This window comes from Chelonoidis abingdonii, chromosome 5, assembly GCF_003597395.2.
Source record: "Chelonoidis abingdonii isolate Lonesome George chromosome 5, CheloAbing_2.0, whole genome shotgun sequence".
NCBI lineage: Eukaryota > Metazoa > Chordata > Testudines > Testudinidae > Chelonoidis > Chelonoidis abingdonii.
The window spans coordinates 148,144,426-148,165,967 of NC_133773.1; the positions used below are offsets into that span (position 1 = coordinate 148,144,426).

General features: G+C 47.3%; 1 protein-coding gene across 1 annotated transcript in view; it reads left to right on the forward strand.

Annotated features, from left to right (window-relative positions):
* The window catches only part of SEMA4F (ssemaphorin 4F), a 224,451-nt gene that overhangs the window by 196,779 nt on the left and 6,130 nt on the right, over positions 1-21,542 (forward strand). The window contains exon 12 of the mRNA XM_075066742.1: positions 3,445-3,602. Within this exon, the coding sequence (XP_074922843.1) occupies positions 3,445-3,602 (158 nt within the window). The remainder of the gene's footprint in view (positions 1-3,444; positions 3,603-21,542) is intronic.

Sequence of the window (21,542 nt, forward strand, 5' to 3'; positions counted from 1 at the left end):
TGGAAAAATCATGGAGCAGGTCATCAAGGAAACCATTTTGAAGCACTTGGAGGAGAGGAAAGTGATCAGGAATAGTCAACATGGATTCGCCAAGGGCAAGTCATGCCTAACCAACCTGATTGCCTTCTATGATGAGATAACTGGCTCTATGGATATGGGGAAAGCAGTGGACGTGATATATCTTGACTTTAGCAAAGCTTTTGATATGGTGTGTTACGTGCCTAAGTGCTCTGCAGGGACGAGACACACACACACACACACAGTGAGTGCTATGGCTTTTAATGAAGGTAAAGAAAACACACGCGCAACGAGGACTCAACACGTTGCTAATTCAAAGCAGGGAACGAGTCCAAAACAGCAAGACAGGTCCTACTAAATATAACTTAAAGCTAATAGCATGTAAAAAAACTCATACATAGGCATGTGGGAGCTTTCCCACAACTGAACTATCTTTAATGGCAAAGGGCCAGGCTTTTCTAAACACACCGGCTTCCCAGGCTGGGCAGTTCTAACCAGCTGCACAAAGCATTTGCTAGCACAAAACACCCTTTAATAACCTGTCCCGGAGAAGGCGAACAGCCTTAGCTAAACCACCGTGACAAAATCTTCAGCAGTCCCTTACATGGTGTCCCACAGTATTTTTGCCAGCAAGTTAAAAAAGTTTAGATTGGATTAATGGACTATAAGGTGGATAGAAACCTGGCTAGATTGTTGGGCTCAATGGGTAGTGATCAACAGCTCGATATCTAGTTGGCAGCCAATATCGAGCGGAGTACCCCATGGGTCAGTCCTGGGGCCGGTTTTGTTCAACATCTTTATTAATGATCTGGATGATAGGGTGGATTGAACCCTCAGCAAGTACACAGATGATACTAAGCTGTAGGGAGAAGTAAATACACTGGAGGGTTGGGATAAGATCCAGAGTCACCTAAACAAATTGGAGGATTGAGCCAAAAGAAATCTGATGAGATTCAACAAGGATAAGTGCAGAGTGCTGCTCTTAAGATGGAAGAATCCCATCCACTGCTACAGGCTGGGACTGACTGGCAAAGCAGTAGTTCTGCTGAAAAGGACCTGGGGATTATGGTGGATGAGAAGCTGGTTATGAGTCAGCAGTGTGCCCTTGTTGCCAAGAAGGCTAATGGCATGTTGGGCTGCATTAGTAGGAGCATTGCCAGCAGATTGAGGGAAGTGATTATTTCCCTCTATGGCACTGGTGAAGTCACATCTGGAGTATTGCATCCAGTTTTGGGCCCCACACTACAGAAAGGATGTGAACAAATTGGAGAGAGTCCAGCGAAGGGCAATGAAAATGATCAGGGGGCTGGGGCACATGATTTACAAGGAGAGGCTGAGGGAACTGGGCTTGTTTAGTCTGCAGAAGAGAAGAGTGAGTGGGAATTTTATAGCAGCCTTTAACTACCTAAGCAGGGGTTCCAAAGAGGATAGAGCTCGGCTGTTCTCATTGGTGGCAGATTTCAGAGCAAGGAGCAATGGTCTCAAGTTGCAGTGCGGGAGGCCTAGGTTGGAGATTAGGAAACACTATTTCACTAGAAGGGTATTGAAGCACTGGAATGGATTACCTAGGGAGGTGGTCGAATCTCCATCCTTAAGAGGTTTTTAAGGTCCAGCTTGACAAAGCCCTGGCTGGGATGATTTAGTTGGTGTTGATCCTGGTTTGAGCACAGGGTTAGACTAGATTATCTCCTAAAGTCTCTCCCAACCCTAATCTTCTATGATTTGTCAATTTAACAAAGAAATTGATATGTACCAGGCTTGTTATCCCAAGGGGAGTCTCTGACTTGCTTCAAACCAAACGCACTGCTTCAGGTAGAATAAACAAACACATTCATTAACTACAAAAGATAGATTTTAAGTGATTCTAAGTCAAAGCACATGAAGTCAGATGTGGTCAAATGAAATAAAAGCAAAACACTTTCATTGCCCTTACAAACTTAGATGTGTCTCACCACAGGCTGGCTGGTTGCCCTTCAACCAGGCTCTCCTCTTTGATCAGCGCTTCAGTCACTTAGTGGCGGCGTCTGTAGATGGAGTTGGAAGGGAGAGAGAGAGCATGGCAAACATCTCTCCCTTTTATCATGTTCTTTCTTCCCTCTTGCCCCCACCCCCCTTCAGAGTCAGGTGACATTACCTCATTGCAGTCCCAAACTGACCAAGGGAAGGGAGGTCCAGCAGATCCTTTGTTGCTGCCTAGGCCAGTGTCCTTTGTTCCTGTGAGGCTGGGCTGGGGCTGTCCCATACATGCCCTGATGAGGTGTGAACTGCCCCTCAGCTCCTGGAGAGTTTTTTGCCTGGGCTTGTTTTAAGCCGTGAGGACACATTTTCAGTCTCATAACTATGTACATGAAATTACAACCGCACCGCATTTCAAGAAAGATGTGGAGGGAATTGGAGAGGGTCCGGGAAGTAGCAAAAGAATATACAAGATCTTGACGACATGACCTAAGGAAGGCTGAAAACTGGGTTATTTAGTTTGGAAAGAGAAGACTGAGAGGGGACATGACAGCAGTTTTCAGGTATCTAAAAGGTGTCATCAGGAGGAGGAGAAAACTTGTTTCCTTAGTCTCTAATGATAGAACAAGAAGCATGGGCTTAAACTGCAGCAAGGAGATTTAGATTGGACATTAGGAAAGTTTCCTAACTGTCAGGTAGGTTAAACACTGAATAAATTGTAGGGAGCTTTGGAATTGATCTCTGGAGATTATTTAAGAGTAGATTAGATAAATGTCTATCAGGGATGGTCTAGAGAGTATTTGGTCCTGCCATGAGGGCAGGGGACTGGACTTGATGACCTCTTGAGGTCCCTTCCAGTCCTAGAGTCTATGAATCTATGAAACATTACTATAACAACAATGCTAAGTGTATCATGAACCTTCCAAAGTCCTCCGTGACAAACTTTGCATTAGATACCACACAATCGTCTAAGGATGAACATGGGGGTGCAGTGTTCCCCTGAGGTACAGAGCATCACACCCTGCAGGTCACATCATTTCAAAGCCCCCTAGGCAAAGAAGCAGCAAATTTGCTGATGCCAGTCACATCCCTCAGAGAACCCAGAGGCAAAGAAAAGTGCTGTGCTGACCCTGTCGAGGATGTAGAGGAGCCTGGTTCCTATGGGCTGGTCTCTCTCCTGCTCCCCTTTAAAGTCAGGAGGTGCTGGATGGCTTCAGGGATGAGCCTGTGTCTCTGTGAGGACCTTGTTACGGGAGGGTGAGGGATACCTATCACTTAGATTTTGCCCTGTTGTCCTCCCTTGGAATGCTCATTGGGCAACTTGAGCACAAACAAATCCCGACTTTGAAAATCTCCTGGGTGCTCAGCTCACACCTGAGCCCATCCGTTGTGCCCAAGATACTCTTTGTACATAGCCAAACTTTGCAAATGTTGGTTTTCACCTTCTGTTCTCTCTTGCTACCTTTGTAGAGTTGGTTGTATGTAGGGTCCTCTACTGAAGTGACTCAGGTCAACACAACAGACTGTGAGAGATTTAAGAGCTGCATCGAGTGTGTCCTGGGCAGAGACCCCTCCTGTGCCTGGAGCAGAGAACTGGGTGCTTGTATACACCACCAGGGACAAAGCGGGTAAGTGATTTGCCTCCATTTCCTATTGTCACTAAAGGACCCATGAAAAATTAAACCTATGAAAGAGATCATCATCGACCTTGAGGGATTGCTGCTGCCACCGATTGCCTATAGCCTGGATGGTGACATCTTTTCCCTGAAATCTGACATCTGCAAATCTCCTATCACCACCTCTGCAACATAGCCATTTGCAACACCTGCGACCTTAAGATTCTCCATCCTGGGTCCCATCTCCTCTGGCCAGGGCCATTCCAGCTTCCTGCCCTCTGGCCTCCCTGAGCTCCAGCGCTTCTAATGCCAACTTGTCCAGAATGCTGCTTCCCACCTTCACTTTTCACTTCGCTCCACCCCTGCACTCTGCCAGTGATACCAGCCTAGATACCCTATTTGTCTACTTCTCACATAGCCCTCTCCATTCTTTCTTCCACACCATCACAACACATGGAATCTGAAATCATCTGTGAGATCTGTACCCTCGCCTTAATCCCTATCTGCCTACAAGAATCGAACCAAAAATGACTGTTAGGCTGTCTGAAGTGGCTCATGAATGTGGGTGCCAACCTCAGGGCATATGGTTATAAACCAGGGCACAAACCTCAAACTGGTCATGTGATCTATAATTAGAGTTCACCAACCAAGTGTCGAGTGTGAATTCCTCAAGCACTGTAACAGACTGACCATGAAATGAGACAGCCCCCTTGGGCACTCCATCTGTCTTGCAGCAAAGTGTGCCTTTGTGATAGATGGTCTGTTACACAAAAATCACAGCAATATTCAGGTTACTCCCAGTCACTTACCCCAGGTCAATTGTACCTTAGATCTCTCACCAAAGACAACACTTGTATCCAATCCTATATTAAAGTAACTGAAGGTTTATTAACTAGGAAAAGGAAATCTGGCTGGTAAAAGAATAGGCATCTTCTGTATTTCCTTGTCAGGACTGGAGGTGTCCAGCACTCTTACAATAATGGAATACAAATTGGCCTGACTGCACCCCGTGTACCTCTCCTTGTCACCCTATCGAAGGATTAGTTCAGATGTATCCCGTGTTGTATAGATTAGCAGGGACTTTAAAGATGTCCTGTATCAGGGAGGTAGCTGTGTTAGTCTGTATCCACAAAAGCAACGAGGAGTCTGTTGGCACTTTAAAGACTAACAGATTTATTTGGGCATAAGCTTTTGTGGGTAAAAAACTCACTTCTTATGGAGCCGAGTTTTTGTTTTTTTAAAGGTGTTCTAGGGATGTTAAATCATATAATATTACAGGTCTTCTTTAAGTGGCCTCGGCATAGTCACATTTATGGTATATAGCAGCCCTGCTATCAAGCTGCAGAATTTTTCTAATAAGCATTGTCCACTGAGGCCTCTTATCACTTCCCCCATGGAGGATACTAGGGTGTTAAAGAAGGAGTGTCCCCAGCCACTTTCCAATTCATTTTTCATCACCAAAGGTGCAGCAAGCTTGGCTCACATGCAGCGTCCTCAACTTTTCACTTGTCGCTTTCTTTTTTGATTCTGCCTTTGGGGGACATTTCCAATTTAGATAGAGTAACAGTGCAAATTTCTTCAGTTTGAAATGACCACCAGGCACTGGTGGGCTGTCTCACAACCCCTACTGTTGAAGGAGGTTACTCAAGCCCAGTTGTCAGTGTGCAAGTCCAGCAACTACTTTTGACATCTGCTAGCCTCAAGTGACTCTGTGCTCAGTGTGGAGAAGGTGGGAATTGTAATATTTTTATGAGCAATGTGTGACTCAGTTTATCCACTCGTTTTGCGCTGCTGCCCACTGGGGTTGAAGGAGTTAAAATTCTCCTCTGGGACAAAGGGAATAAGAGCTAGGTGGTGGAGGCAAGCATAGATGAAGGAACTATCAAGGACTCTCAGCATATGAATGGAGACAAGGGGAGCACCTGACAGCCAAGGAGGGGGTGGAAACAGCAGGACTGCAACTTGGAATAGGGGCAGGAGGTTTCCAATGACTGTGTTAACTGGTCAGATAGACACACAAGGAGACAGAGGACCACAGACAAAGACAAGGTGGATTCCAGGAAGGCATGGAGTAATAAGGCAGTTGCTTTTGCCAGTAGTAACTCTGTGTTAAGTTGACTTTTCCATGCTAGCCTAAGTAATCTCAGATGTTGTGTTTCAGTTGACTAATAAATGCTACTGTTTTGAAAGGGCTGCCCCATGTCACTGAAAATACTCACTGGTCGCTTTGCTCCTTGAAGATGCAGAAGCTTAAAGGCTTCTGAACTCCATGTAAGTGTGCACAGCGAGAACTGGGCTGTTGGAGGCCGAAGGTGCAGTTTTGCAGCCATGGGGCTGCATGGCCCACCCTTGTAAAAAGTTAAGCCCAGTGCCTAGTGAATAATAAGGGTGTTTCCAAAAGGGACTGAAGGAAGGCCAGGATATAACAAACCCCGTATAGATCTATGACACTCAGCTTAAGGAGTATCCCCCTTCCTGGTCTTATCCTGGTGAGCCTGGTGGTGAGGCCCTGGTGCCAGCTTGCACCAAGATCCCTGAATGTGTCCGGGTTAACCTGTTCATTCCAGAGTCCCAGAATTGTCAATGCAGCACCAAGGTTTCTAGATTCCTCCAGGTCAACCTCTATGTTGCCAAGGTCCCAGCACAACACTGATGCTGAGATCCCTGGGTCTCTCTGGTGGCATCAATTTGGTGTCACAGTTCTCAAGTCCTTCTGGGCTGATCTAGTTTGTCCCCAACATCCTAGCACCATCCTCAGATCCATCCAAGTTAACTGAGTTCAGTGCCTGTGATCCAGCATCATGAACCCTGGTGAACCACTTGATGGAAGTGTTCCAGTGCCTGTTACATATGGCATTAATGTTCCCACAACAATCTGGGTCATCTAAGGTTTTGACCCAGTTAGCTAGGGTACCACTAGTCCAGCACCAATATAAAAGAGCATTAGGTCTTCAGGTCCTTCTTGGTGCATGGGGCTATTGCTGAGAACTTGGCACAATTAACTGTGACTCTTGCTTCAAGTGACTCGGGAGCAGTATAAACAGTACTAAGGTGGACCTTAGTTGAAGTGTACTGTACCCAACTCTATGGTCTACAGGATCCATATGAGCCAACATAGGTCAGTAGGAAAATTCAGCACCATTAACTTGGGTAAACCACTTGACAAAGCAGTGTCAGTAGGAAGATTCAGCACCATTAACTTGGGTAAACCACTTGACAAAGCAGTTTGGTGCCCAATATAAACAATACTCAAATTCCCATATTTGCTTAGTATAACTGGATCTGATGCCAGCATGATTCGCTGTCTAGGAAGTACATGTTGCTAAAGGAGTTTTATCCCCTATATCAGTGTCACCAAGGTTTCCTGATTTCTGGCAGATTCAGGAGAATCACACATTTTGATGGTTTACGTCTACCGTAAGTGGCTTATAGGCCCCCAAACATATTTACATTGTCTGGGTCAGAGAACCTGGCAGCATTGACTGTTGCCACCTATAAGAAAAATAAAATAGTTCCCTGATCCCCTAGGGACTGCTGTTGGTACCCCTAAAAAAATCTGGGCCTACTATCCTGGAGAATATCTTATTGCCCTCATATAAATCCATGGTATGCCCATGTGATGCAGTAGGGACTGTCTGCATGGGGGGATGGGAGAGCAGGGGATGACTTTAGGTGAGGGACAGGACCTGAGCCTGTAACCTGAGCCAGGAAGAGGGGCGGAGAGCGTCAACACCTTTGCCTGGGAAGCTGGACATAGGAAGAGAGCCTGCTGGAGAGGTTTTTGAGTTTCGATTTTGGGCTGGCTGGGAAGAGGTAGGGAACCCCAAGTCTGGGGTCTAAGTTCCTTGCCCCTAGAGGGACCTGACTGAGGGGTCCTGGTTGTACCTACAAGCCCTGCTTGGGACTGTGTTCCTGTTGTCTAATAAACCTTTTGTGTTACTGGCTGGCTGAGAGTCAACGGTGAATCACAGGAAGTGGAGGTTTCAGGGCCCTGACTCCCCCACATTCTGTGACACCCACATCTTGAATACTGCATACAGATGTCGTCTCCTCATCTCTAAAAAGATATACTGGCATTAGAAAAGGTTCACAGAAGGGCAACTAAAATGTTTAGGGGTTTGGAACGGGTCCCATATGAGGAGAGATTAAAGAGGCTAGGACTTTTCACCTTAGAAAAGAGGAGACTAAGGGGGGATATGATAGAGGTTAATAAAATCATGAGTGGTCTGGAGAAAGTGAATAAGAAAAAGTTATTTACTTGTTCCCAGAATACAAGAACTAGGGGCCACCAAATGAAATTAATGGGCAGCAGGTTTAAAACAAATAAAAGGAAGTATTGCTTCACACAATGCAGTGTCAAGCTGTGGAACTCCTTGCCAGAGGAGGTTGTGAAGGCTAGGACTATAACAGGGTTTAAAAGAGAACTAGATAAATTCATTGAGGTTAAGTCCATTAATGGCGATTAGCCAGGATGGGTAAAGAACAGTGTCCCTAGCCTGTTTGTCAGAGGGTGGAGATGGATGGCAGGAGAGAGAGAATTCTCAGATAATTTTAAATTTAGCCTAGCCTGAGAACTCAGGAAGCTACAATACCCAGTGAGAAAGCACTTAACTTCTAAAGCTAGGATTACCACTGAAATTAAGAACTCCAATTGCTCAGAATTGTTGGTGTGGAGTGCTGTTCCTTGGCCCCAGCACAGGAAAATTGCTACATACCATCACACCTATAAAGTAACATTTTCATTTTATAACCTTTTATCATAGAATAAACTCCAGCTTTTATATCGGTCCAACTAGCTATATGTATCCGTTGGATGCTTTCGTTTTAAAGCAGTTAAAAAAAATGAGATGGAGAGAGAATCCTGCTATCTAACTCAGACATCAGTGTGTCCATATCTGTATACAGACTCTTTTGGTCAACAGGCAGGTTCCTTACTAGTGTAACTGGGTTTTACCTTTATTCAGCCGCCATAAGACTGATTGCAAAGGAATCATACTTTATTGATGCTACTTACTCCCAAGCCACTTATGTCTCAGGTCATGCAAGATGCAGAAAGTAAACATAACACATGCTCCTAAGGGAATTTTTTTCTCTCCTCCCTGACCATCTACAGTAATATTTGCAGATGGTGACTGAAATGGTAAAATAGTTCATATTGTTATCCAACCTTTTTAAGGTTCATATACTCTGTAGAAAGTGAAAGCTCCGTGTTAGTGTTCTGGAGTTGAAAGCTATTTGTCTTGCCTGCAAGACATTCTCCCTTTGGTCAGGACCAGAAACTCATCTGCCAAAAGCACAAATGTCATACATAGGTCTCAGTCTACTTGTATATATTATTGGTCTGCTTCGAGTGATTGTGTATGTATCGATCCACCCCAGTTGTGTTCATGCCCAAGGTACTTGAGCCAAAGAATTTTAGTCAGCAGTACTTGTTGGGGTGCCATATGTCCCTTGCAGGGCCGGCTTTATGAAGGGTGGAGCCCGCTTCGAATACCTGGTGGCAGTCTGGGGCTTTGGGGGCACTTTGGTGGCGGGGGGGGCCGCTACAGGTCTTCCGCAGCACTGAAGGACCCTCCGCCACTGAAATGCCACCAAAGCCCCGGAGTGGACCCCCACCACCACTGAAATGCTGCTGGAGCTGAGGAGCAGACCACACACACACACTCCCGCCGGGTGAATTAAAAAAAAAAAATTAAAAAGACGCCTAAGGTGCAGAACCCTCTTAAGTGCAGGGCCCGATTCTGGGGAATCGGCTTAAAGCCGGCCCTGGTCCCCTGAGTGTCCCCATGCCTCCAACAAGGGCATAAAGGCCTGGGCTGTCCTGACCCTTCTTGGTTCTACTCACCGCCTGTGTCTATAAGTTGGAGCTCCTTGTGAGCCTCAAGCTCACTTTTCCACCTAACTTCTCATTACTCTTTTCATGTGTAAATAGTTGAGTGTTTAGGCTTAGAGTAAATGGATAGTGTTTCTTTCCTTTATCTGTTCCTGGGTGGGAAAGCTTTTCTTTGTTTTTGGGGGTGGTGCTCCAGTACTACATTACTATGGAGAAAAGAATTCTCTCTTTCACGTGAGGCAGTTATGCGCTCATTGCTTCATTTGGATATGTAAGAGACAAGAGCAGCATTTGCAAGTCCTCTACTAGGAGAAGGTTGAAATACCATGAGCCTCATCTGAGAGAATACCTTGTGGAAAAATCTGTGCATCCAAACTCAGATCCAGACCATTGTGGACCTGAGCAAGCTGATTACTCCTCCTACAGAAGTGCTCTGGCTGCTCCTTCTTCTGCTTCTGAGGCTATGTCTACACTATCGCAGTAAGTCGACGTACATCACACAATTCCAGCTATTTGAATAATGTAGCTGAATGTAGCTTAGGTCAACTTACTGCGGTGGCTACACTGTGCTACACTTACCTTACACTTCTCGTTCCCTGTGGAATACCGGGGTCAACCACAGAGCGCTCTGCCGTCGACTTTGTGGGTCGTCACTAAACCCGCTAATTACTGGAGCATTGATCTGGCGATAGCGTAGACATAGCCTTACTCTCAGAAAGGCAAAAAACCCCAAAGACCCACACAGAGAAGAGGTATCGCTCTCCTTCCCTAAGGCCACCCTTCAAGGACATGAAAACTTTCTGTTGTCAAAGTAAAGATTGTGTCAGGACCCAAGAAGTGCACCTCAGCCTCTCATAGGGATCCTGGCCATTGTATTTCCACTGTATTTTCTCCCTCTCTAACAGCGGAGGCTAACAGAGGGAGTTTGCCTGGGATCTGTCCGTGAGGAGGTACACTAAGTGCTGCATTAGGGGGGCTATGTTGGTGAGTATCTGAGTGTCTGTTGCAGGGGACAGTTTGTCAGTTTGACCGTGTGCTTGATTGTTTGTTTGAACAGTGTGAATTGGGAGTGTTTTGTTCCAGATGGGCCTTGAGTGGGCCTGACTGCTATAAAAAGGCAGTCAGCAGCGAACCAGCTGAGCGGCGAACAGCGGAGACTAACAGAGGGAGTTTGCCTGGGGAGAGCCCATTGAGGCTTTCATCTCGCGGGCTTCTGAGTTGCTGTAACAGCTGAGGAAGCTCTTAGAAGGAAGAAATTATGGAAGGTGAGCATTCAGCTGTTGTATCCTGCACAGGTTGTGCCATGTTTGTCTTTCTTCCACAGGACAGAAGCTACTTTGTCTGTACAAAGTGCAAGCTGGTCTCCATATTGGAAGAGAAGGTTTGAGCAGGCTGTGCCGAGGGGAGAGAGGGACGGTGAAGAAATTTGGCAGCATGTGCCCTCCAGAAGAAGAAAGAGGAGCATCCATGTACCAGGAATGGAGATACAGATGAGCAATCATTTTCATGTTCTTCCCACAGGTACTAATGCGGAGAGTGGAGTAGATGGTATGTCTGAGAGAAGGGAGCAGAAGGAGACTCCACGGATTGGAAGGCACGAGATGCACTGTCCTAGGGATGGGGGTTCCACGACCACCACTCCCAAGAGAAGGAGGAGGGTGGTGGTGGTTGGGGACTCCCTCCTCAAGGGGACTGAGTCATCCATCTGCCGCCCCGACCGAGAAAACCGAGAGGTCTGCTGCTTCCCAGGAGCTGGGATTCACGATGTGACGGAGAGACTGCCAAGACTCATCAAGCCCTCGGATCACTACCCTTTCCTGCTTCTCCACGTGGGCGCCAATGATACTGCCAAGAATGACCTTGAGCGGATCACTTCAGACTATGTGGCTCTGGGAAGAAGGATAAAGGAGTTTGAGGCACAAGTGGTGTTCTCGTCCATCCTACCTGTGCAGGGAAAAGGTCTGGGTAAGGATCGTCAAATTGTGGAAGTCAACGAATGGCTGTGCAGGTGGTGTTGGAGAGAAGGATTTGGAATCTTCGACCATGGGATGGTGTTCCAAGAAGGATGAGTGCTAGGCAGGGATGGGCTCCACTTAACGAAGAGAGGGAAGAGCACCTTTGCAATCAGGCTGGCTAACCTAATGAGGAGGGCTTTAAACTAGGTTCACCGGGGGAAGGAGACCAAAGCCCTGAGGTAAGTGAGGAAATGGGATGCCAGGAGGAAGCATGAGCAGGAGAGTGCAAGATGGGAGGACTCCTGTCTCAGACTGAGAAAGCAGGACAATCAGCGAGTTATCTTAAGTGCCTCTACACAAATGCAAGAAGCATGAAAACAAGCAGGGAGAACTGGAAGTCCTGGCACAGTCAAGGAACTATGATGTGATTGGAATAACAGAGACTTGGTGGGATAACTCACATGACTGGGAGGAGTGACTGTCATTAGGCATGAGTTCTGAAACTGTTATGTTGGTGACTGAGATGTGCATTGGCACGGCAGTAAATAAGTGTTTTGGGCAATCTAATTGCAATGTATGCAAAGAAGGCAGTATGACTGCTCAGAGCTCCGATATGAAACTACAGAAAACCTGAGTCTCCTGGATTAAGTTTAGAAGTGTGAGCAACAAGGGTGATGTCGGTGGTGGGAGTCTGCTATAGGACCACCAGATCAGGGGGATGAGGTGGATGAGGCTTTCTTCCGGCAACTAGCAGAAGTTACTAGATCACAGGCCTCGTTCTCATGGAAGACTTTAATCACACCTTGAAATCTGTCTGAAGAGCAATACACAGTGCAGCGACAATCCAGGAAGTTTTTGGAAAGTGTTGGGGACAATTTCCTGGTGCAAGTGCTGGAGGCATTCAGCTAGGGGCAGAGCTTTTCTTGACCTGCTGCTCACAAACACAGAGAGAGGTTAGCAGGGAGCAGAAAGCAAAAGTAGATGGGAGGCAGTGACCATGAGATGGTCGAGTTCAGGTCCTGATACAAGGAAGAAAGGAGCAGCAGAATACAGATCCTAGACTGCAGAAAAAGCAGACTTTGACTCCCTCAGGGAGCTGATGGGCAGGATCCCCTGGAAAATAACATGAAGGGGAAAGGAGTCCAGGAGAGCTGGCTGTATTTTAAAGAATCCTTATTGAGGTTGCAGGAAAAACTCTCCAATGTGTAGAAAGAATTAGTAAATATGGCAGGCGACCCGCTTGGCTTAACAGTGAAACCTTGCTGATCTTAAACGCAAAAAAGAATCTTACAAGAAGTGGAAGCTTGGACAAATAAGCAGGGAAGAGTAAAAAAAGTATTGTTCAGAGCATGCAGGAGTGAAATCAGGAAGGCCAAATCACACTGGAGTTGCAGCTAGCAAGAATTGTTAAAAGTAAACAAGAACGGTTTCTTCAGATATGTTAGCACCAAGAAGAAAGTCAAGGAAAGTGTGGGCCCCTTACTGAATGAGAGAGGCAACCTAGTGACAGAGAATGTGGAAAAAGCTAAATGTACCAATGTTTTTTTGCCTCTGTCTTCATAAACAAGGTTAGCTCCCAGACTGCTGCACTGGCCAGCACAGTGACCAGCCCTCTGTGGAGAAAGAAGTGGTTCGGGATTATTTAGAAAAACTGGACAAGACAAGTCGATTGGGCCGGATTGCGGTGCATCCGAGGGTGCTAAAGGGAGTTGGCGGATGTGATTGCAGAGCCATTGGCCATTTATCTTTGAAAAACTCAAGCCAAACGGGGGAGGTCCCGAATGACTGAAAAAGGCTACTGTAGTACCCATCTTTAAAAAAGGGAAGGAGGAGGATCCGGGAACTACAGGCCAGTCTCTGGAAAAATCATGGAGCAAGTCCTCAAGAAATCAGTCTGAAGCACTTAGAGGAAGAGGAAAGCGATCAGAAACAGTCAGCATGGATTCACCAACGGGCAAGTCATGCCTGACCAACCTGATTGCCTTCTATGATGAGATAACTGGCTCTGTGGATGAGTGGAAAGCAGTGGATGTGTTTATTGCTTGAGTTTAGCAAAGCTTTTGATACGGTCTCCACAGTATTCTTGCCAGCAAAGTTAAAGAAGTATGGGCTGGATGAATGGACTATAAGGTGTATAGGAAAGCTGGCTAGATCATCTGGCTCAACGGGTAGTGATCAACCGGCTTCCTGTCTAGTTGGCAGCTGGTTACAAGCGGAGTACCCCAAGGGTCGGTCCTAGGATCGGTTTTGTTCAATATCTTCATTAATGATCTGGGGGTGGCGTGGACTGCACCCTCACAAGTTTTCAGATGACACTAAGAGGCGGGGAGAGGTAGAGTCGCTGGAGGTTGTGGATAGAATACAGAGGGACCTAGAACAATTAGAGAATTGGGCCAAAAGAAATCTGATGAGGTTCAACAAGGACAAGTGCAGAGTCCTGCACTTATGACGAAGAATCCCAAGCACTGCTACATACTAGGGACTGAATGAGAGGCAGGCAGTTTTGCAGAAAGGACCTAGAGGTTACAGTGGATGAAGAGCTGGGTATGAGTCAACAGTGTGCCTTTGTTGCAAGAAGGCTAACGGCATTTGGGGCTGTAGAAGAAGGGCATTGCCAGCAGATCGAGGGACATGAATCATTCCCCTCTATTTGACATTGGTGAGGCCTCATCTGGAGTACTGTGTCCAGTTTTTGGCGCCCACACTACAAGAAGGATGTGGAAAATTGGAAAAGAGTCCAGCAGAGGGCAACAAAAATGATTAGGGGGCTGGAGCAAATCATGAACTTATGAGGAGAGGCTGAGGGAATTGGGATTGTTTAGTCTGCAGAAGAAAAGAATGAGGGGGATTTGATAGCTGCTTTCAACTACCTGAAAGGGATTCCAAAGAGGATGACTCGAGTCGTGTTCTCAGTGGTACCAGATGGCAGTACAAGGAGTAATGGTCTCAAGTTGCAGTGTGGAGGTTTAGTTGGATATTAGGAAAAACTTTTTCACTAGGAGGGTGGGTGAAGCAAATGCGGAAGGGTTTACCTGGAGGTGGTGGAATCTCCTTCCTTAGAGGTTTTTAAGGTCAGGCTTGACAAAGCCCTGGCTGGGATGATTTAGTTGGGAATTGGACCTGCTTTGAGCAGGGGGTTGGACTAGATGACCTCCTGAGGTCCCTTCCAACCCTGATATTCTAAGATTCTATGACCTGACATGACCAAACTAGCCTGCAAATACCAGACCATCCCTGTAACCTGTATGCCCCCACTTGTGCCCTCTGATTGTTGACACCAAGTAGTCACTAGGTCACAAGTACCACTGCCCCAGACTTCTTCAGTCTCACTCCCAGAGCCTTTTAGTCACTACTGATCTGTTCAGGGTCAGTCCTTGCAGCAGCATCAGTTCCCATGGGGATGAGCAGCACGGGGTAGTGATCAGAGTCATGGATGAGCCTCAGTAGCCTTTCCGTGACGTTTCAGAACCAGGCTCAAGGCAGCCTGTGCACCTCCCAGGATTTCAAGTCAGGTCAGCTCAAGAGATGGATGCCTCCATGCCCCTCAGAACTCTCTTAGGTTGCTAGAAATACTGCAGGTGGCTGTAACAGTGCCTAGAGACAAGACGTTCTAGGACCTGGCCAAACTCCTTTGGCAGACACCTGCTTCCCTGACACCTATTTTGCAGAGGATGGATTACAAACACCATGTGCTGTGTTCCCTGGTTCTGGCTTGGCAAGGATAAATCACACTGAGAGCAGTTCAAAGCCACACCAAAATATTAGGAGCCAGAAAGACTAGGCTTATTGGGTAGGGAGACGTACTCGGTGACTACCCTATAAATGCAAATAGCAAACTACTAAGCATTTTTATCTAAGAACAGCTGTACGGACTGTGACTCCTCAAAGAAAGATCACCAATTTCTGAGGCAAATCCCTGCAGCATCTGTCTTTGTGGCCTTTCAAAGCAGCTGACTTGACTGCTTTGAGAGCTGAATATCCATCAACCAGGATCTTCCCAACCCATCCCTTTCTTTGGGCACCTCCTCTCCAATTCCTATGTGTCTGCAACTCCATAACTAGTGATCATGGGGTTTTAGACACTCGGAATGGGGATGCATCATCCGATTTCAGTCCTTGTCCTACCCCCATCCCTGTTCAGGTACCCCTCTCATGAGACCATAGTGCTGCAGGAGGTGCAGTCTCTTTTAGGTCTTGGAGCTATAGAAGAGGCCCCTTTACAGCACAGGAGAAAGGGAGGGATTCTACTTTCAGTATTTCCAAAAAAGAGGGGGACTGAGGCCTATCCTGAACTTAAGAAAGTTAAACAACTTTATCAGAAAGATTACGTTCAGTATGATATTTCTTGTCTCTATTAACCTATTTCCAGATCTCAACAACTGGTAAGCTGACATGCAGGATGCCTGTTTCCATGTTTCAATTCACCTGGGCCACTGGAAATACTTAAGATTTATAGTAGGAGACCACAACTGCATTCTGGCCTTTCATCAGACCCAGGGACATTTACAGAATGTATGGCTGTGGTCATCGCTCACTTCAGCAACTCAGTCTTCAACTGTTTCCATATCTGTATGATTGATTCATAGATTCCATAGCCAGAAGGTATCAGCCTGGGCTCAGCTATTGCCTCTTGCCCTTGGGCCCGCCCCCCCAGAACCTCCCTGCAGGACTTGACTTCACTCCCATGGTGCTTTCAGAGTATAATTACCTCCAGTCCCTGGTGCAGGTCCTCAGGTCCAGATACAGGGCACTGATGGAGAGCAGACGTCCAGAGTCCCTCCCTGGGCTGCAGTGTCTGACTGCCCTAAACTGGGGGGAAAGGAAGTCTGATCACTGCCTCGGGCTGGGCTCCCTGGAAGTCTCTAGCAGCCTTGACTCTTGGGCAAACTTCCCCCCTGCTCTGTGACAAGCTTCACTTTCTCCAGATAGAGCATGCTTTGCAAGTGCACCTATTTGGCTTTGCCTAAGTGCAGTGATGCTCATTAGGCTTGCTGTCACTGGAATGGGGCATGTCCCATCATAGAAGATACCATTGGGATCATCTAGTCTGACTTCCTATATAACACAGGCCAGAGACCTGCCCCAAAATAACTCCTAGATTTGGCTGGTTTCAGGCTGATCCAGCGAACAGGTAGCAGACAAGTGAATGAACAGAACAAGTAATCATCAAGTGACCCATCCCCTGTCGCTCATTCCGAGCTTCTGGCAAACAGAGGCTAGGGGACACCATCCCTGCCCATCTTGGCTAATAGCCATTGATGGACCTATCCTCCATGAATTTATCTAGTTCTTTTTTTGAACCCTGTTATGATCTTGGCCTTCACAACACCCTCTGGCAAGGAGTTCCACAGGTTGACACTGCATTGTGTGAAGGAATACTTCTTTTTATTTGTTTTAAACCTGCTGCCTATTAATTTCATTTGGTGACTCCTAGTTCTTGTGTTATGAGAAGTAGTAAACAACACTTCCCTATCTACTTTCTCTACACCAGTCATGATTTTATAGACCTCAATCATATCTCCCCTTAGCCATCTCTTTTCCAAGCTGAAACATCCCAGTCTTATTAATCTTGCCTCATATGGAAGCTGTTCTATACCCCTAATCACTTTTGTTGCCCTTTTCTGAACCTTTTCCAGTTCCAATATATCTATTTTTGAGATGGCATGACCACATCTGCACACAATATTCAAGATGTGGGCATACCATGGATTTATATAAAGGCAACGTGATATTTTCTGTCCTATTATCTATTTCTTTCTTAATAATTCCCAGCATTCTGTTCGCTTTTTTGACTGCCACTGCACATTGAGTGGATGTTTTCAGAGAACTATCCACAATGACTCCAAGATCTTTCTTGAGTGGTAACAGCTAATTTAGACACCCCAATCAAATTGTATGTCTACGTTGTGAATTATCTTTCACAATGTGCATGCTTTGCATTTATGCACTGAATTTCATCTGCCATTTGTTGCCCAGTCACCCTAGTTTTTGAGGCTTCCTTTTGTAGTCTCTTTCACAGTCTGCCGGGGTCTTAATATTGTGGCAGAGCTCCACCATGTCCCTGTGCGGTTCATGCGCTTCCCAGGGCAGTTTATGGTAGCACTAAGAGGCTCACTTTGAGCCACTCTCAAGTAGCCCTTCTCCTCTCTAGGGGCAGGGCTAGTCAAGCAAGCAGGATTTCTTTGCTGTCCCCCGCTTTTCAGCCACACAAAGGGTATGGGGAGATATCCCAACATTTATAGACTGAGACATCCACTGGGGTAAATCAACTACATTCCTCATTTACAAGCATGTTTCATGGTCCTCTGTTTGTTGCCTCCCCTTGTACCTTTTTTCTGAGTTTCAGACAAAATATCCTCATTCATCAACTTTTTGTCAACCAGTCTTGTGGTAGTTGGGATGTATTATTGGTGCAACGCCTTTTGGAATTGTTTCAATTCATATTAAGTTGTTTAGCAATGCTAGCGAGCACCAATCGCCAAGTTCATCTAACCTGACAGGACTTACAGGCATGTTACTGTATGTTGGGCCTGATTTGGTTACACGCTGGTCCAGGTCTCAATGTCTTGCACCAGGCGCAAATGCTGTAAGGCTCTCTGTGTTACAGGACAGTCAGGTCTATAAATGTTTTGAGATCCTTAGATCCAACTGCCACAAAGTGCTGCAAAGCCTGTGGCTGGGAATGATTCCTTCCTGAGCCTGCTCTCTCACACCATTTGCCACCAGCCAACATCCCGCATTTCTGACAGCCCAGTTTAACTATTCCATTCTCATCCCTTTTCCACTAGACACACACTCCGGCCAGCTTGCCTCCTTTTCAACCTGGTGTTGGATACCTGTTGTGTGTGTCTGAACACAAACCAGAGCACAGGGCAGTTTCTGGTGGTAGTGAGATAGATAGGGCAAGAGTAAACCCCTAGAAAACAGCACTTCTCAGTCCTCCTAGTAACTGACCAAGCGCAGGGAGGGGCAGTCGCTCAAGGCAGGTTAACGTCTGATCCTATGGTAACCTGGTAACTTCTGTCCATTGCAGATACTGAAGTTTTAATTTCTGTCCCTCGGATTTCCTGCCATTGGGCCCTCTTCTAATGACCCCCTGTGTAACGTTTGCTGCCTCCAGAATGGGGCTTATCTCCCTACTCTAGTTTCTCTCCGCCGCCCCCCCCCGAATATGCTTCCTATTCCTCACTCAACGCTGCTTGAGCAGAGCCAGACTTGCCTCCCGCTGCACATGGAACTGGGCTGGGTTGGTCAATTTCCTGATGAGGCTGCATGCAGCCACTGAAATTCATCATGATCTTGCTTTTTCTGCTCATTCAGTTACTTCCAGGACGACTCGTATCCATCTCATTAAGCATCTAAACTACTGGTCCGCAGGAAACAGAAGGTATGGTGGCCTGGAGGGACAGCTCAGTGCTGGAAGCATATCAGCACTGAGAATTGTTGGGAGTTAGACCTGATGGGTATGGCTCTGGAGGGGTTCCTGAGCCAGTCGTGGCTGTGGCTCAGATACAGTGTTCTCCATATCTGAAGGGGGAAAGCACATCTTCTTAGCCACGCCTGGCTTTGCCATAGATTAAGTGGGGGGGGTGGTTGTGCATGGGGGACTCTGCTGTGGAACAGGGCAGGACCAGTGGCAGCTGGGTAGTAAGGGCCATGTCAGATCTCACTCCACCGATTGCCACTTGCCTTACTGGTTTGGTTTCATGCACCTTCCCCGCAGCCTGGGCCATGGAGGCAGGTTGTGTGCCAGTGCAGCAGAATGCTGGCAGTGGTGAGAAAGGGGCATGTGAGACCAGAGTGGCTCTGGACTGAGTAGGGGCATAGAATGACTCGGATTTGGGAAAAGGTGCTTCTTTCCAGTACTATAGTGAGGGGCCTGTGAAAGACTAACAGGATGGGGGGAGGGCTAATTCTGAAAGAAAGAGGAAGAAGGAAGAAACCCTCCACCAAGAGGGGATCCATAGAATTGTACTTTCCCTGAGGAACTCAGGCTATGGGTTCACCTCCCTCGTGTCCCCTGTGCCATATGCTTTGTAACCCTCATTCCTTTTGGTCTCAGGGGATTGGCTGCCCCCTTGTTATTCCCATGGGACTGGCTGGGGGACGCTCTTCTCCTGCTGCCCATACCTATTTTGAGAATCAGTATAGCACAATATGGCAGGAGCCCTGTCTCTTTCCAGCTCCTGCCCCAATGCAGTGTTTTATCGCCAGTTTGCAGATGTGCCTGTTAAGTCGAGGTGCCAGTGTCCCGGCTGCCCAGGTTGTGGCTCCCCTGTACTCCACCAATCAGCCTGGGAACCTGCATGTGGCAGAAACCTTCCAGGATGCCACTGTGTATTCCTTGCGCAAGCGATGGGCTGGAAGTTCACAGTGACAGAGGAGACCCTTGGTGATTAACACCTGCGAGTGCATGGAAAGGAGGAGCAGGGGGTGTGATTGCCTCCTACAGGCCGGTGAGGGGCAGCAGTCTGCTAACGCCTGGAAGACAACTGAGCGGAACTACGGTGTCCTTGGTGGGAATCCTCTCGTTTTTCTTGCTTTGCTTGCTGGCTCTGCTGCTTCTTCATCTACGAGAGGAAGCGATCGGGAGCGAGCTCCAAAAGGGAGCTGCTTTCAGCCGTGAGAGAAATGGACTGGATTTGAATGCAGTCGAATACGACTAGCTGCAGCCATGAGCCACACACACCCAGCTTCGACCGAAGACGAAGCGCCACCCCTGGGCGCTCGCTTACATAGCTAAGAAGAAAGGCAAGCCTCAATGGCCTTCCCCACTCTTACATCAATGAGCTGGATAAAGACAAGCCCGGATCTAAACCTGACGGGGGTTCCACTGGCCAAGTGCGTATGAAACCTCCATTTAGTTAGCCCCCAATAGGAGCACATCCGTCACCAACACCCATGGCGAATGCCTGCCCACCTAGTGGGGCATAGCAGCAACATGACTTCGACAGCCCTGGCTGTGTCTGCCCGCTAGGGGAGGAAGGGGAGCAGCCATCATTGTTGACATGCCTGGCAGCGGCTTTCCCAACAGGCGAAGAAGGGGCACAGACACTTCATGTCATTGCCAAGGACTTCCATTCTCAGAATCCATCTGACTGAGAGATGCGGCCATCTAAGGCCTCGAGTTGGTGTGATGCCCCCAATTGATGGCAGTGAGCAGAGCTGGTGTGTCCTGACAGTGGGACTCACCCAGATTTATTTCTGCTAAACCTTCCATTAGCAGCCTCCTGGCTCTGGCCAAAAGAATTCCATGCTGAGTGGCTTTGGAGTCCTTGTGCCCCAGTCCCCCAACCTCATGAAGCTGTTTGGAACAGGGCCACTGGAAGTCTGTGTTTAATAGGCTGGGTGGTGTTACTAGGGCAAACATGCACCAGAGCCGGGTCCCTAGGTCTCTGCATCCTGTAGAATATACCTGGAAGTGGTGATTGTTTGGCTAAAATTGAGGCCTTGATTGTAACTGTAACACGAGATACCTGGGACAATATTCCCCCTCCCTCCCTCATCCCTGCCGCCTGCCTCAGCTGTGGAGGTGGTGGTAGAGACCCGCTCAACTGGCTTCATTCAAGAAGCAGAAAAGCATGCACAGCCAGCACTACCGAAACCTTCTGTGTTTCATATGGAGTCTTCCTCTGCTTCAGAGTCTGGTACACAAGAGACAGTAAATGCTGCTGGAGACCTCTTTGGCCAGTGTTGACAAAGTGACGGCCTTGGTGGTGTTTCCTGTTAACGCAACACCATCTTCATGAATGTGTGTGAACTAAGACAGTGTGCAGAGCTCCTTGAGATATGTGGCCACTCTGAGAACAGGAGTTGTTCTCCAGGTGCAGAAATCTGTAACATCTCTTTCAGAAAAGAAGGTGGCTGACTCTAAATGCGCAAAATTCTGCAGCTGCCCTGACTGTAACATGCCCTTCAGTCGGCAGCCATGTGGAACCCTTGTGTGTCTGGGCTGGAGAAGGGTGCCCGCACAGTTTTTGCCAGGTGTGTTATGGTAAGATGTGAATGATCAAAGCCAACATGACATAGTGGTAACTGTGGAATATCGAGCTATCATGTTGAGACAGGAGAAGACTAGGACATGCAGAGAGTAAAGTTGAAACCTTTCTCCCAGAGCTAACTTTTCCTCCAAGCAGTGAGGTCAGGTGGGTTGCTTGTTTGCTG